Source organism: Phocoena phocoena, chromosome 16 (genome assembly GCF_963924675.1).
Source record: "Phocoena phocoena chromosome 16, mPhoPho1.1, whole genome shotgun sequence".
In the NCBI taxonomy this organism is placed as follows: domain Eukaryota; kingdom Metazoa; phylum Chordata; class Mammalia; order Artiodactyla; family Phocoenidae; genus Phocoena; species Phocoena phocoena.
In genome coordinates, this window is record NC_089234.1 from 71,088,616 (window position 1) to 71,101,762 (window position 13,147).

Below are 13,147 nucleotides of genomic sequence, written 5' to 3' on the forward strand. Positions count from 1 at the left end.
ATTCATTTGCACTTTAAAAGGGAATAATTCATTAGCTGTAGAATTTTCATTTCCTCCACTGCAGCCCTCCACTGAACATTCGGACCATTGTTCACACTTCCTATTGTCAGAAGGTACACTTGGATGAGCTCAGATGCACCCTGGTCCCCTCCTGGGCATCTTAGTTCTTTCGTGAGAAAATCTTGCTCTTGTTCCTCTGGTGGTTTGAAGCATATACAGGAAGGGCGAAGGGGCACCTAGAGCGAAGCGTTTAGGACTTTGAAGAACCAAACGTTGCAGAGAGGTGAACTGGGGAAACATGCGCGATCCTTTATTGGCTCTCTCACAAATCAAAGCAGTAGGTTCCCAGAAAACAAGTTCAGGTAGGAGATCAGCATGGACTATCATAGTTGAAAAAAACAAATTGAAAAGCTAAGCTGTGATGGACATAAAAGGATTAGAGTCAGCTCCAGGAAGTGGAGGCTGAGGCCCATTTGCACATGTGAAATGAGGCTGGAGGTGAATGGCGAGTCCAAGCCTGTGGGAAGGGACTCCCCGAACCCCTGGCTGGGCTGAGGGCACTGGCCTGGATCCTGCAGGTAGAAAGGAGTAATTGCAGCGTTTTTGGTTTGTTTGTTTTTGAGATAATTGGCATGATACCCTGTATAAGTTTGAGGTATACAGTGTGTTGGTTTGATACATTTGTATATTGCAATATGATTACTACAGCTTTTGTTAGCTAATAACGCTAACATATATAATTATCATTTCTTTTTTGGGGTGAGAACAGTTAAGATCTCGTCTCTTAGCAACTTTGAAGTTGATGATACAGTCTTGTTGACTGTAATCACTATGCCGTACATTAGATCTCCACAACTTATTTATCTACTATTTACAAGTCTGTACCCCTAAACGACATCTCCCCAACTCATCCACTACCCCGCAGCCCCTGGTCAGCCCCATTCGACTCTCTGTTCTTACAGGTCTTTAAATGGAGAAGTGGAATGATGGCTGGCATGTAATGGGGCAGGGCTGGGATGGCTAAACCCCCTTCAGTGCGTGGGACATCCTCATGCCAGTGACAGTGTCCCAACCAGAATGCCAGTGGAGCCAGTGGTGCCCCCCCGAGACAGCATTGCTGGATTGATCATCTCTTTACAGCCAAGAGGTGGAGAGATGGGAATGTCCCCAGATGGGAAAGAAGGGCCAGGCAGTTCGTGTTCACTCTGGGACTGCTCTGCAGAGGGCAGCAAGCTTCCCCCGTGATGCACCCCTCAGAGTTGGTTGGACTGGAAGACCCTGAGGGTCCTTTCCGCTCTTACTACTGAGACTTTGAAATAGGAGGTGGAAAAAACGTATCCAAAATTCAAACTAATTTAGGAAATGGCTTTCATTTATTACTACGTACTCCAGTAAGTTTCCTATACGTTATTTCCTTTATTCTTCACAGTTTTCCCGTGAGATGTGGGTATGAGTTCCATTTTACACCAGGGAGCAAGAAGTTAAATAACTTGTGTTTCAATTAAACTATACGGCTTCAAGGTGGCAGAGCTTGAGCTAAGAACAGCAAAGTAAATCAGTCAAGTAAAAAAAGACAATAAAAACAAGCAAGTAAAATAAACGACATTCAGACCGTGTAGTTCATAATATTCTAACATCGGAGGGAGTGTGTACCGGGCTTTGGACTTAATCCAGGGTCATCCCAGGAAAACCAGAACTGCCAGTAGTCTCTCTTCGACCAGCTGGCTACTCGTTTGCTGCCTGCACCAGTTGCAAAATGAATTAAATACATTTTTCAAGATTTTAAAGGTTTTTTTGTTTTTAGCTCACTACGAAATCCCATCTCACATTTAAGGACGTTTTAATTGAAAGATGAGCAAACTTAAAAAGACTGACAAATGATCAAATTCATTCTAAAAGGTAACGCATTCATATTTCCACTACATGTTATTTATTATCTCTATCAGTTCTGCATTTTTGAACCCCCAACGATCATGCTTTGAAATGGACTCTCGATATTTAGAAACGTAATGGCTTTATGACAAAAAGGTATCATGTACGTTTTCTGGTAAGAAATACAAGGCAGGCTTGTCCAAGGAGCACATGCCTCTGAGTTTGAAAATGAAAAACCATTTATTCATAGCCTCCAAGCCAAGGCCTTGCAGCCGGTTTTCCCTAGCTGGCCAGCATCTTCCCATTGCCCTGGACCGGGATTCAGTGCTTCAGGGATGGGGCCTCGCAATCTGTGTTTTTTTAACAAGTTCCTCAGGTAATTCTTCTGATCGAGCATATTAGAAAACACTGACTGAGGCCATGCTATGAAAATATTTTCTTCATATAAATTGTCTAAAGTTGAGTCACAGAAATCGCAGTAATTGTTTTGCTTGTAAAAACGACCTTTATGTTTATAAGCCCATAATAACATAACCTTGAATATGCAGCGTATTTACAGCTTACAGCAGCGGTCCCCAACCTCTTTGGCACCAAGGACTGGTTTCGTGGAAGATAGTTTTTCCACGGACTTGGGGGCGGGGGGGGGGTGTGGTTTTGGGGTGATTCAAGAGCGTTACATTTAGTCTGCACTTTATTTCTATTATTATTACATCAGCTCCACCTCAGACCATTAGGCGTCAGATCCCGGGGGTTGGGGACCCCTGGCTTACAGAATACTTCTATGTACAATGCATCATTTGAGACCCACAAGAATAGATAGTTTGACAGATGAGAACTGAGATCCCAAGAAGTCCTTTGTCCCAGATCCTACTGAGAGTAAGATGGAAGAACAAGGATGTGCATCCAGACCTTCTAACTCATTTTTTATGTCTCACTGTGTGACCATCAGCCCCCAGCAGCAGTGCCAGATGGAAGCTGAGACCGGGGTGTTGGCCCCTGGGTAGCTGTGGTCTTGCTGGTCCCTGGAGGAGCTCCATCTCCTTAGAACGAGTACACAGATAAAGCCATTTGCACTAGACTGGCTTTATTTCTTTCCAAACCATCTTTCTTTAGAAACTTCAAAGACATTGTTTTCATTTTTGACGTGTTTGAAACTTCAGCAAGAATCTAATTTATTGGAAGGCCAAGTTGAGGGTAGGATACTTGAGAGACTAACAGTTTCAAGTTCACTGACACCTCCAAAGCCTGAAAGAATGATTTATTTTCTGGAGGGGAAAGAAAAGTATTCAGCACAGAGATTAATTTAATTTCTGATTTATTAGAAATGATATGAGTGTGGAAAATTTATAACTATAAACTGCCTTCATTTTTATGTTTTTAAGAAATTTTACTAGTAGACTGTTAGAAAAAAATATAGACTGTTATTAAAGTTACAGCATTCATTAGAAAGATTACAGGAAATCTATATCATTAGATTAACTCATTTTAAATAATTAAGCTTTTTTTTTGGCGGTACGCGGGCCTCTCACTGTTGTGGCCTCTCCCGTTGCGGAGCACAGGCTCCAGACGCGCAGGCCCAGCGGCCATGGCTCACGGGCCCAGCCACTCCGTGGCATGTGGGATCCTCCCGGACCGGGGCACAAACCCGTGTCCCCTGCATCAGCAGGCGGACTCTCAACCACTGCGCCACCAGGGAAGCCCAACAAGTTATTTTGATTTGTTTGAGTTTTACTCTCCTCATCTCTAACATAAAGAAAGAAAATAGATGATACCCCTTATTAGGGTTGTTGAGTGGGTTAAATGAGATAAGAGTTACGGAATACCTGTGAGTTTCCTTTCTCTTTTTGAATTAATCTCATCTCTCCCCTTGGCAGTCCTGTGATGGAGGCACTGGAGGTATTATGTCCATTATACAGATGAGAATATAAGTCCATAGAGGTGTGGTTTGGTATATTTCACTATTTTGAGATAATTCCCTACCATGATCTCTTCAAATATTTCTTCTGCCCTATTTTCTCTCATTTCCTAATGCATTTCCGATCAGCTCTTTTATATCATCCCACAGCTCTTGGGTGCTCTGTTCTTTCTTTCCATTCTTTTTTCTTTTTTCTTTGTGTTTCAGTTTGGATCATTCATACTGGTGTATCTTTCAGTTCACTGATTCTCTCCTCAGCTCTGTGAAGTCTACTGATGAACCCATCAAAGGAATGCTTCATTTCTTTTTTTTTTCACTTTTACTTTATATTTTTATTTAATTTTTATTTTATATTGGAGTATAGTTGATTTACAATATTGTGATAGTTTCAAGTGTACAGCAAAGTGATTCAGTTATACATATATATATTCCCTCTTTTTCAGATTCTTTTCTTATATAGGTTATTACAGAATATTGAGTAGACTTCCCTGGGCTATGCATTAGGTCCTTGTTGATTATCTATTTTATATATAGTAGTGTATATATGTTAATCCCAAACTCCTAATTTATCCCTCCCCCCAACCTTTCCCCTTTGGTAATTATAAGTTTGTTTTCTATGTCTGTGAGTCTGTTTCCGTTTTGTAAGTAAGTTCATTTATATCAATTTTTTTAATTCCACATATAACTGATATCATATGATATTTGTCTCTGTCTGATTTCACTTAGTATGATAATCTCTAGGTCCATCCATGTTGCTGCAAATGCATTATTTCATTTTCTTATGGCTGAGTAATATTCCGTTGTATATCTGGGCCACATTTTCTTTATCCATTCCTCTGTTGACAGACATTTAGGTTGGGAATGCTTCATTTCCGATAGTGTGGTTTTCTTATCAAGTGTTTCCATTTGACGTAAACTCCCTAACTTTTGTTGCATGTCGTTCACCTGTTCCACTAGATAGAATGCAGACACTGAGGAAAATAGTATCCCTGCTTGGAAGCGGCCTGTGTCTTCCTTCTCCTGTCAGGCTGTAAATGTGGAAGCCCAAGCCGGTTGAGTCCGGAGTTGAGCCGAGTTTACATTTTGTTTGCGCCACAGGTTTCACGTTCCTCTAGACGGGGCTGCACCGCCTTACGCTGAGGGTGAGGGCCGGCCGTCAGAGATTTTCCCTGGTTGGTGCGCTTCCCCCGCTCAGCTCTACCTGCATCCCTGTAGCACAGAGTCTCTCTCTCACCAAGCTCCTGCCCGACCTCAGGAGCCGGCTACAGTTGCTTGTTACGTTAGGCTGGGGCTGAGGGGTCTTTCATTCTGGATCCACTTCAGTCTTAGGGAGTATGCCTAGGCCTCAGATCTGGGTCTGTCTCAGCACTCTCGCCCTTTCTACCACGGCAGCCAACCTCTGCCTTGTATACGTGGTTGTGATCTCGGGTGGCCTCAGCCTGCAGCGGCTTGAAGCCAGACTTCAGTCTGGCCAGAGATTGAAGTCAGGCAGCATCAGTGAGAGTGCTGGATCCTAGCCGCTAGGTCACGAGGGCCAGTAGCCAATGACAAGGCCCTGGCCCATCAGCTTTGTAGAAAGGAGTTTCCACAAAGAGACGGAAAGTAGTGAAACAAGTCAATTGTATATTAGGAGGAAAAGAGTACATGTGAATAGACACACACGGGCAGACTCAGAGAGAGAGTCGTGCCTTTGTGGTAGTTTGTATCACTTTTATGGGGCATTTCTGCCGGGTTTCCTCTGGCCAAGCATCTTGCTTTTCCTGGCTCTGAGTCTGTATTGGGTTAAACTCACGGTCCTACCCTATGTGCGCATGCATCTCTTAGCCAAGATGGATATTAGCCCAGAGGCCTGTGGGAAGGTTGACATCACCTACTCTGATGTGCCCCCTCCCTTTTTGGCCCCCGCAGGAGGCTTTCTGCACACGTGTAGTTGGGAAGGTCTCCTTGACCTCAAGAATGAGGAATATGTGGTCTCTTTTATCTGGGCATGGCTCAGGTTCTCCTTCCTCCTGTATTATGTTCATCTTGGAGTATCTGTCCACAGGGGACAAACTCCAACTGCCCAGCCTGGGGCCCATCTATCTCCTGTCTCAGTTGTAGATTTGAAGGTTCCTCATATATACTGTCAAACTGCATCCCAGAAAGCAGGCACACATTTACGCTTCCCGAGCAGCTAATGAGGTTCCTCCTAAAAGGTTCCTCCTTTTTGTCTTTAACATCACTGGACTCTTTTGATTGGGTGGGATTCCATAATTTTGTGACCCGCTTGTATAATGGAAATGCAGCAGTGGACCTGGTACCTAGTAGAGCATAAAAGATTTTTATTGGTTAACTGAGGAATCAAAATAGAAATGTCCTGTTGACTGGTCCAAATGTCCTGTTGACTGGTCCAAAATCCCACTTTGATTTTGACTTGTTCCTAATTGGCAGAAGCAGTCGCTACCTGATTCAGGAATACAAAAGTATGTGTTTCACTCAGAAGCTCCATTTTTTTTTTTTTTTTTTTTTTTTTTTTTTGTGGTACGCGGGCCTCTCACTGCTGTGGCCTCTCCCGCTGCGGAGCACAGGCTCCGGACGCGCAGGCTCAGCGGCCATGGCTCACGGGCCCAGCCGCTCCGCGGCATGTGGCATCTTCCCGGACGGGGCACGAACCCGTGTCCCCTGCATCGGCAGGTGGGCTCTCAACCACTGCGCCACCAGGGAAGCCCCCAGAAGCTCCATTTGACGGAGATGAGAAGCCTAGTCTTTAGGCAAAGCCTTTATGATCCCTGACTGGAAATACCACACACACACCCCCTACCCCGAGGATCTAGAAAACTGAATTCTGATGCTGATTCTGCCTCTCATTAGTTGTCTCTTAATATACAGATTACTGATCAGTTCTATCCCTTGGTTGATTGATCAAATGGGATTAATGATATATATCTCCAGTAGATTGTTGTGAAGATAAAATGAAATTACATAAGTAATTTACAACACTTACTAAGTGCTGTAGAAATAGAAAGTAGTACTCTAGGAGGGGTCAGAGCAGTGTAGAAAAATGTGGGAGTTTGAATTTCAAGGTACCCTTTTGACATCTACACATCACCGTAAGATAGAGTCCATGAATATGGAAGAGAGCAAAATTAGAAATAGAGCTCTTTCCTCTCACTAAAATTAGCCTCCTTGTGATAAAGGTTAATTAAGTCCTTCTCCACCAGGCAAGGGCACATCTTTAAAGGGAAATAGCATGTCAGCCCTGACTCACGCTGGGGAGTGATGAGGTCTTTGTGTTGTATCCCACTCTGAGCTCGGTAAACTCTCCTGTTGGACTGTGTTTCCTATAGACCTAATCTGATGCTGCATCTGCTGTCTCAGGCCTAGAATTCATCCATAGTGCTGCTTGGCTCGTTTACATACTTACACTCAGACAACGGAGACAAGCAAGACCATCAGAAAGTTTCTTTCTGCCAGCTTTCATTCATACGCAAAATCATCCACCCCAAAGAGGGCCAAAGCATATATAATGCACAGCCTCTATAGTTTTAATTCCTCTTTTGTCACCTTTTACACACCGTTGAAACCATCAGCCACAAGCTGATAGGTCTAGAGCAGAGATCAACCAACTACTGCCCACAGGCCAAATCCAGACCACCAGCTGTTTTTGTAAATAAAGTTTTATTGGAACACAGACACTCCCATTTCTGTGCATGTCACGTGGGGCTGCTGACAAAGGCAGCAGTGACAAATTGCAATGAAGATGGTATGGCCTGCAAAGCCAGAAATACTTGATATCTGGCCCTTGGCAGAAAAAGTATGCCTACCACTTGGTCTAGAGCAATCATACTAGCCCTGTCCACTCCCCACCAGCATGACTAAGGCATATCGCTTTTACTCAGATCTCTTTCTCCTTCTTTGACTTAACGAACTAATTATTGTGGAACTGATTTATACTTTAGCACCTAAGAATAATGAGGTAAAGAGTTGTTCACACGGGAGAATGTATAATGCCTAAAAGCATTTAACTAGAAAAGCTTATAGAAAATACAAAAGAATGTGTTAAACAGCTCTCCATGAGGATGCAAGTACACAGTAAATTCCCCAGTTTAATCAATAAATACATGGGCATGGAAAAAAGAAGGCGGAATAGGGCATCTATGGAGATTTTAAAAGAGATTTAAGGGACATTTCAACCTAATGCAAGTTGTGGATATTCCAATCTGAACCACTGTACTGAGAAAATTGGGGAGAATGGGAGAATGTAAACATTGACAGATCTTGGCTTTTTGAAAGAATTATTTTTACTTGGATAAAATTAATGATATTGTTATTATTTGTTTACAAATATCCTTATCAGTTAGAGATAATTAAGTTGCAGTGATTGGGGGTGAAATAATATGATGCCTAGGGTTTTCCTTGTCCTCTTAAACTCCTTCAGGCAGAAAAAATAGTAGGGAGTATAGAAGAAATAATATTGGCAGAAGTTTGACAGTTATTGAACCAGAGTGATGAGTACATGAAGCTCATTATGGCTTTCTCTCAAACTTTGTGTCTGTTTGAAAATTTTCATTTTAAAGCGTTTTTTCAAAAGCATAAGTTTAAGAGTCATATTTTCATTTGAATCTTGGTTTTGCCAGCTGTTTCTAATCTGTAAGATGGTCATTGTGATTCCGATTGTATGTGACATTGTGAGGATTATGAAAACTAAGTGAGATAGTGAAGAGTTTAAGGCAGTGCGGCATAATTCACAGGACATGAATCCATAGCTGGTGGTTATTATATTGTGTCTGCCATCACATGACAAGAATGTAACCCCTTATGAGCCTCGTTCGTTTATCGTGTAATTGACTTTTGTGAACTGCAGACCTTAAACCCATGTTGTTGCTACACAAGAAGAAGGAGCCAAAACAGAGAGTGTTTTCACTATGTGCACGTATTTCCTTGACAGTCTGGACATAATCACAGCACCTGTCAGATGAGTGGAGGAAAGGACTATGGTATCCAGGGGATCTTGATTGGAATGTCAGATTGTCCTGACCATATGTCTATTCCTCAACTGTAGTTTTTTTTTTTTTGGTACGCGGGCCTCTCACTGTTGTGGCCTCTCCCGTTGCGGAGCAACAGGTTCCGGACGCACAGGCTCAGCGGCCATGGCTCACGGGCCCAGCCGCTCCGCGGCACGTGGGATCTTCCCGGACCGGGGCACGGACCCGCATCCCCTGCATCGGCAGGCAGACTCTCAACCACCGCGCCACCAGGGAAGCCCTCAACAGTAGTTTAAAAAAAAAAAAAATCAACATAGTCATTTTTCTGTGCAATTGCTAATAAATGCCTGTGAACGCTTTTTAGCCCATCGCGCATGGGAAGGAAGCCCTGTGACCGTGTAGGGCACTGACAGACTTCCCAGTTTGAGTTCCTCTTGTCTCTCCTTGACAACTTGTACTCAGATGACCCAGAGCCGGCTCTGAGTAACGTGACACTCCTTTCAGTAAGCCACAGCTGACTAATACAGCCACTTAGTCAACCATTCAGTAGCCAGTGTGCATCACACACATTAATAGGAAAACATGTTGACTTAAATGTGCAGGATGTTAGAATAAAAACTATCACCATCTCATCCGTCAATAATGTCAATCAAATGAAATAAACTTGGACCCTACCCCACAGAGCATGTCCCTTAAAATTCATCCCTTTTTGAGGTCTCCTTCTGAGTAAAATTACCGTCAGATAGAGATGTTGGGAAGTATTCTATTCACGATGGATATTTTTTTAAAAAGGTAAGAAAAGTGTGAGGATGTGTTGGGGAAGGTTTAGGAAGCAATGTTTTGGTTAAACTCGGGTAACACTACTTTTTTCTCTGTTCTTCCACAGAATGACATCACTCCTTTACATGTTGCATCAAAACGAGGAAACGCCAATATGGTAAAACTATTGCTTGATCGAGGAGCTAAAATTGATGCCAAAACAAGGGTAAGAGTGCAACTTATGTGCATGCTTACGCTTATTTTCAGGAAGCAGGAATACTTCTCCTAATACTTTTGTTGCTGGTTCAGCCCTGGCTTTATCTTTATGTCCTTTGTGGTAGTCTCTTTAAAAAATGACTGCTAAGTTGATTCTTCGTACAATGGGATAATGATCCATATTTATAAATCTTTAATACACGTTTAAATAGTACCTGGCTTTAATTATAGAAACTAAGACCTACGTCCAGAGTTTTAGTTGAGTTAAATTTTTAAGCAGTTAATCACTACTTGATATTGCAGGCAGGGCTGTTGGGCCAGTTTGATATTAAGACTGACGGTTATTGTATTTAAAAACAAATCTGTCCCCCTTTGCACGTTGCTGGTGAGAATGTAAAATGGTGCAGCCACTACAGAAAACAGTAAGGAGGTTCCTCAAAAAAGTAAAAATAGAACTAGCATATGATCCAGCAATTCTACTTTGGGGTATGTACCCCCAAAGAATTGAAAGCAGTATCTTGAAGCCATATTTGCACAACCAGTTTCATTGAGGCATTATTCCCAATAGCCAAGAGGTGGAAGCAGCCCACATATCCATCGACAGATAAATGGATAAAGAAAATGTGCCGTGTACATACAATGGAATATCATTCAGCCTTATAAGAAAATCCTGTCACATTCCGCAACATGAATGAGTCTTGGGGACATTAAGCTAAGTGACAGAAGCCAGACACTAAAGAGCAAATACTGTATGATCCCACTTACAGGAGGTATCAAGAGTAGACAGTCATAGACACAGAAGTAGAATGGTGGTTGCCTGAGGCTTGGGCGACAGGGAAATGCGGAGTTGTTGTTTAATGGGATAGAGTGTAATATTGCAAGATAACAGTTCTAGAGATGTTACACACAGTGTGAATACGGTTAACACCACTAAACTGTACACTTAAAAGTGGTTAAGAAAGTAAATTTTACAGTGTGTTTTTCTACCACAATTTAAAAAAAAAATTTTTTTAAACACAGATCAGTCTAGCCAGGTGTTTGACATGTTGCTTGTTCTGTGTGATGCACTGTGTGGGGAGGGGAAAGAAGTGAAACTTAGAATCAAGTTGGAATCCTGGATGGTGAGCTTAGCTGGTTGACTTAGGTCAGCGATATAACCCTCTGCATGTAATTTCTCTATCTGAAAATACAATCAGTGGCCACCTTGAAGGGTTGTTGCAGTGATCAAGCTATTGTTTGTAAACTGTGTTGGCGTAAAGTAGACCAGAAATAATCTCAGCCATTACTAGTAGAGGCACACCTCAGATATATTGCAGGTTCAGTTCTAGACCACTGCAATAAAGCGAATATTGAAAGTATGTGAGTCACAGGAATTTTTTTGTTTCCCAGTATATATAAAAGTTATGTTTATACTATAGTCCATTAAGTGTGCAATAGCATTACCTCTTTTAAATGTACATACTTTAAATTTAAAAAATACTTTACTGCTTAAAAATGCTAACCATTGGGCTTCCCTGGTGGCGCAGTGGTTGAGAGTCCGCCTGCCGATGCAGGGGACAAGGGTTCGTGCCCCGGTTCGGGAAGATCCCACATGCCGCGGAGCGGCTGCGCCCGTGAGCCATGGCCGCTGAGCCTGCGCGTCCGGAGCCTGTTGCTCCGCAACGGGAGAGGCCACAACAGCGGGAGGCCCGCGTACCGCAAAAAAAAAAAAAAAAAATGCTAACCATTATCTGAGCCTTTAGCAAGTCATAATCTTTTTGCAATAGTAACGTAAAAATCACTGACCAGAGATCACCGTAACAAATAAAACAATAATGAAAAAGTTTGAAATGTTGCGAGAATTACCAAAATGTGACACAGAGACACAAAGTGAGCAAATGCTGTTGGAAAAATGGTGCCAATAGCCTTGCCTGATGCAGGGTTGCCACCGACCTTCAATTTGTAAAAAAAAAAAAAAAAGCAGTATCTGCAAAGAACAATAAAGCGAAGAACAATAAAATGAGGTGTGCCTGTATAACTCAGAGCTCCAATTAACATTAAACTTCTAACCAGGGATTTTCTTTTTCAGCATTTCATGTAAGAGCAAAATGTGGTCTCCTCAACATCCTCCTCTCTAAGGGTTTCGGAGAGTTTTCCCTGTCCTGTAATTGTATCTCCCACAATCCTCTGGTTCCTCTTTCCAAGAATCCTGATCTCCATGTTTCTAAAACCGGCCCAGCCACCTGAACTTGATTCCCGTAGCTCCTGGATTCACTACTTTATTATTCCCTGCATGTATTCCCTCAATCAGTAAATGATTATTGAGTGCCCACTGTGGGCCAGACACAGCTGATTAACAGAGCAAAACAACAAGACACTTCCCCTACCCTCATGAAGCCGATGGGTAGTTTGTCTGCTGTGTGCTGTGACCCAAAGACAGCCCAGCCATGAATATTTAGCAGGAGACCCGGACTTCTTTTTCTTGGTAACTATTAAACCTGAAAAACATGTATGTAGCATAAAAGAAACAAGCTTCCTGGAGAGGAGGAATGAAGGAAGTTGAAGGTTGACCCCCTGCAAGACTGTCTGACTGGGGAAGTAAATTGAAGACAAGGTCTCATTGCATTGTCTTGGTATTATTTGCTAAGAAACCATCACCAGTATGCTAGAACTGTTGTTTTAAATGGCAGGGGTCTTCCACTGAGTACAGGCTGCTTAAAGTAGTTGTAACAATAAAAGTTAGAGAATCGTTGTGTATGCCACTTGGTTACCAATAGAGCTAACGGGTCACTTGTGAATAGGGAGAATTTTTGTGACGAGCAAAGAGGGGTACTCGAGCCAAGGCAAACAGAGAAGCTTGGAGGGCTGTACCTGGATATCCAGCTGGGGTTTAACTGAGTGTGTGGATTAGAAATGACCTTATTTCTCCCCCTTTTGATACAATCATCAGTCACCAACACAGCAAAATTGCCTGTCAGTCATTTCGCATCGTTTATCAAACACTTACTTGCTGTATTTGGTACAGCGGGAGGAGGACAGCATATAGGAGATTCAGGTCCCATCTTAAAGGGGCACATGGTATCACAGGGGAGGACCAGGGTGAAAACATACAAGCACTTCTGGGTCAAAGCATCAGACCTACGGAATACTGGACATAGGCGAATTCAGTATACACTTAGTTTCTATGCCCTTTTGCCTCCCTGTTCTGAAAGGCTGTCTTATGTTAAACAAGATGTAGACTTCTTTTTACCATCCATTCGGTTTCAACGTGGCGTTACCTTTCTTCTGTGTTATGTGAGTGCCATGTGGATGTGAAGGAGCCTTGGAAAACCGAGAACAGAAAAGCCTGTCATTCTTCTATTGTTGTCCTGCACGGGGTGTGGGGTGTCACTCGGGCACAGACTGAATTCCTGGCAGACCCTGTGGAAGAAAGCATAGTACA

The 13,147-nt window shown here is 42.7% G+C and overlaps 1 protein-coding gene across 1 annotated transcript in view; it reads left to right on the forward strand.

Moving 5' to 3' along the window:
* The window catches only part of LOC136136056 (ankyrin-3-like), a 105,200-nt gene that overhangs the window by 30,712 nt on the left and 61,341 nt on the right, over positions 1–13,147 (forward strand). Inside the window, exon 8 of the mRNA XM_065893927.1 lies at positions 9,638–9,736. Coding sequence (XP_065749999.1) covers positions 9,638–9,736 — 99 coding nt within the window. The remainder of the gene's footprint in view (positions 1–9,637; positions 9,737–13,147) is intronic.